The following is a 1,349-nucleotide window of genomic DNA, read 5'->3' as shown; positions in this document are numbered from 1 at the left end:
TTTCACCTGATTAGCAGCGGCCAGCCAGGCTGCTACACAAGGTTTCTACTACTTCGGCCTAAAGACACCATGCACCTCACCAAGTGAGAAAGGAACGATACCGAGAGATCCAGCAGTGCTTCAAGTGCTACGAGCTCTCCCACCCCACCAACAAGTGTCAGCACTCCGTCCAGAAGTGCAGCCTGTGCACACTGGACCATCACTACTTTATATGCCAGGCAACAACCCTACGCTGCTTGCTCTGTGGTGGCGATCACCCCGCAATTTCCTACCGCTGCCCCAGCAGACAGGAAAACATCAAGGCCGAGGATCAAGCCAAGAGAAACAACCCTTCTACCTCTCTTCCAGAGGCCCAGGGGCTTAACTCACTACCTCAGCTCCCACCGACCAGAAGACTTTCCAGTCTTACCAAAAAGTGGCTCCTCCCACCAGGCGACCCAGCCCTCACAATGGGGGCCCAAGGCCCCACAGGATCCTTCACAGCCCCCTGCATCATGTGCAGGCATTATCCCTGGTCTTATTAGACTAGCGCAGAGGCTTGCCGGACCAGACAACCACCGCTTCACTAGTGAGGTGAACGCATTATACCTAGCCAATGGCCTGGACTCCCATCATAGGCCCTGGTGCAAGTCTCACTACTTCCTCTACTACACAGGGCACTTCCACAATATCGACCACAAGGTCGATCTCAACTCAGACCCCAGTCTCACCAAGGTCCCAGGCTGCACACGCAGCAGCAACCTCCACTCCAGCTCCCAACACTTCTACCATCACCATCTCAGCAGACACGCTAGCAGACGTGCTGTCTACACATATTAACAGCACCACCAACGCTCCTGAAATAGTTCCTACCACTAATCAACGACACCTGAGTCTACCTCAGGCTGCGAGGCGAAAGACGAAAACACCAACTATGGATGTTACGGACTCTTCAGACGAGGAAACCTTAGTAGAAGCTCCACTGATGCACCACAAATACGACACCTACACGGCACTACACCTCCTTATGGATACCACCTCACCAAACTCAACGATTTGACTTGGCCAGGCCATGTCAAATCGCAGCAAGTCCCAGCCAAAGAAAAAAACGGAAGACATAGAGGTCTACACTAACTCTTCAGCTCCATAACTGGTACAGTCAGCCCTCCGTTGCTGAAATCCACCATGAAGAACCCCATCCATCCCCAGATCTCTAGTATCAGCTATTGGTACAGGTAATGGCTCGAAAGAATCTCCATTTACGACCTATTCATGCCCATGCCACCTTAACTCAGCTCAGCTTAACTCTGTGGCTCAGCAACGAATGCACATTGCTGAGTCACAGCAAACTTCCCCTGTCTCCAAGTCCA

At 52.3% G+C, this 1,349-nt stretch overlaps 1 protein-coding gene across 1 annotated transcript; it reads left to right on the top strand.

Annotated features, from left to right (window-relative positions):
• The first annotated feature begins 595 nt into the window (after positions 1-595).
• LOC138366443 (uncharacterized) lies at positions 596-1,039 on the top strand. Its single transcript, XM_069327493.1, has one exon. It carries the CDS (start codon positions 596-598, stop codon positions 1,037-1,039), a length of 444 nt encoding a protein of 147 aa, XP_069183594.1.
• Positions 1,040-1,349: the final 310 nt, after the last annotated feature.

Source organism: Procambarus clarkii, chromosome 19 (assembly GCF_040958095.1).
Source record: "Procambarus clarkii isolate CNS0578487 chromosome 19, FALCON_Pclarkii_2.0, whole genome shotgun sequence".
Classification (NCBI taxonomy): domain Eukaryota; kingdom Metazoa; phylum Arthropoda; class Malacostraca; order Decapoda; family Cambaridae; genus Procambarus; species Procambarus clarkii.
This window is presented reverse-complemented; position numbering and strand designations above follow the sequence as displayed.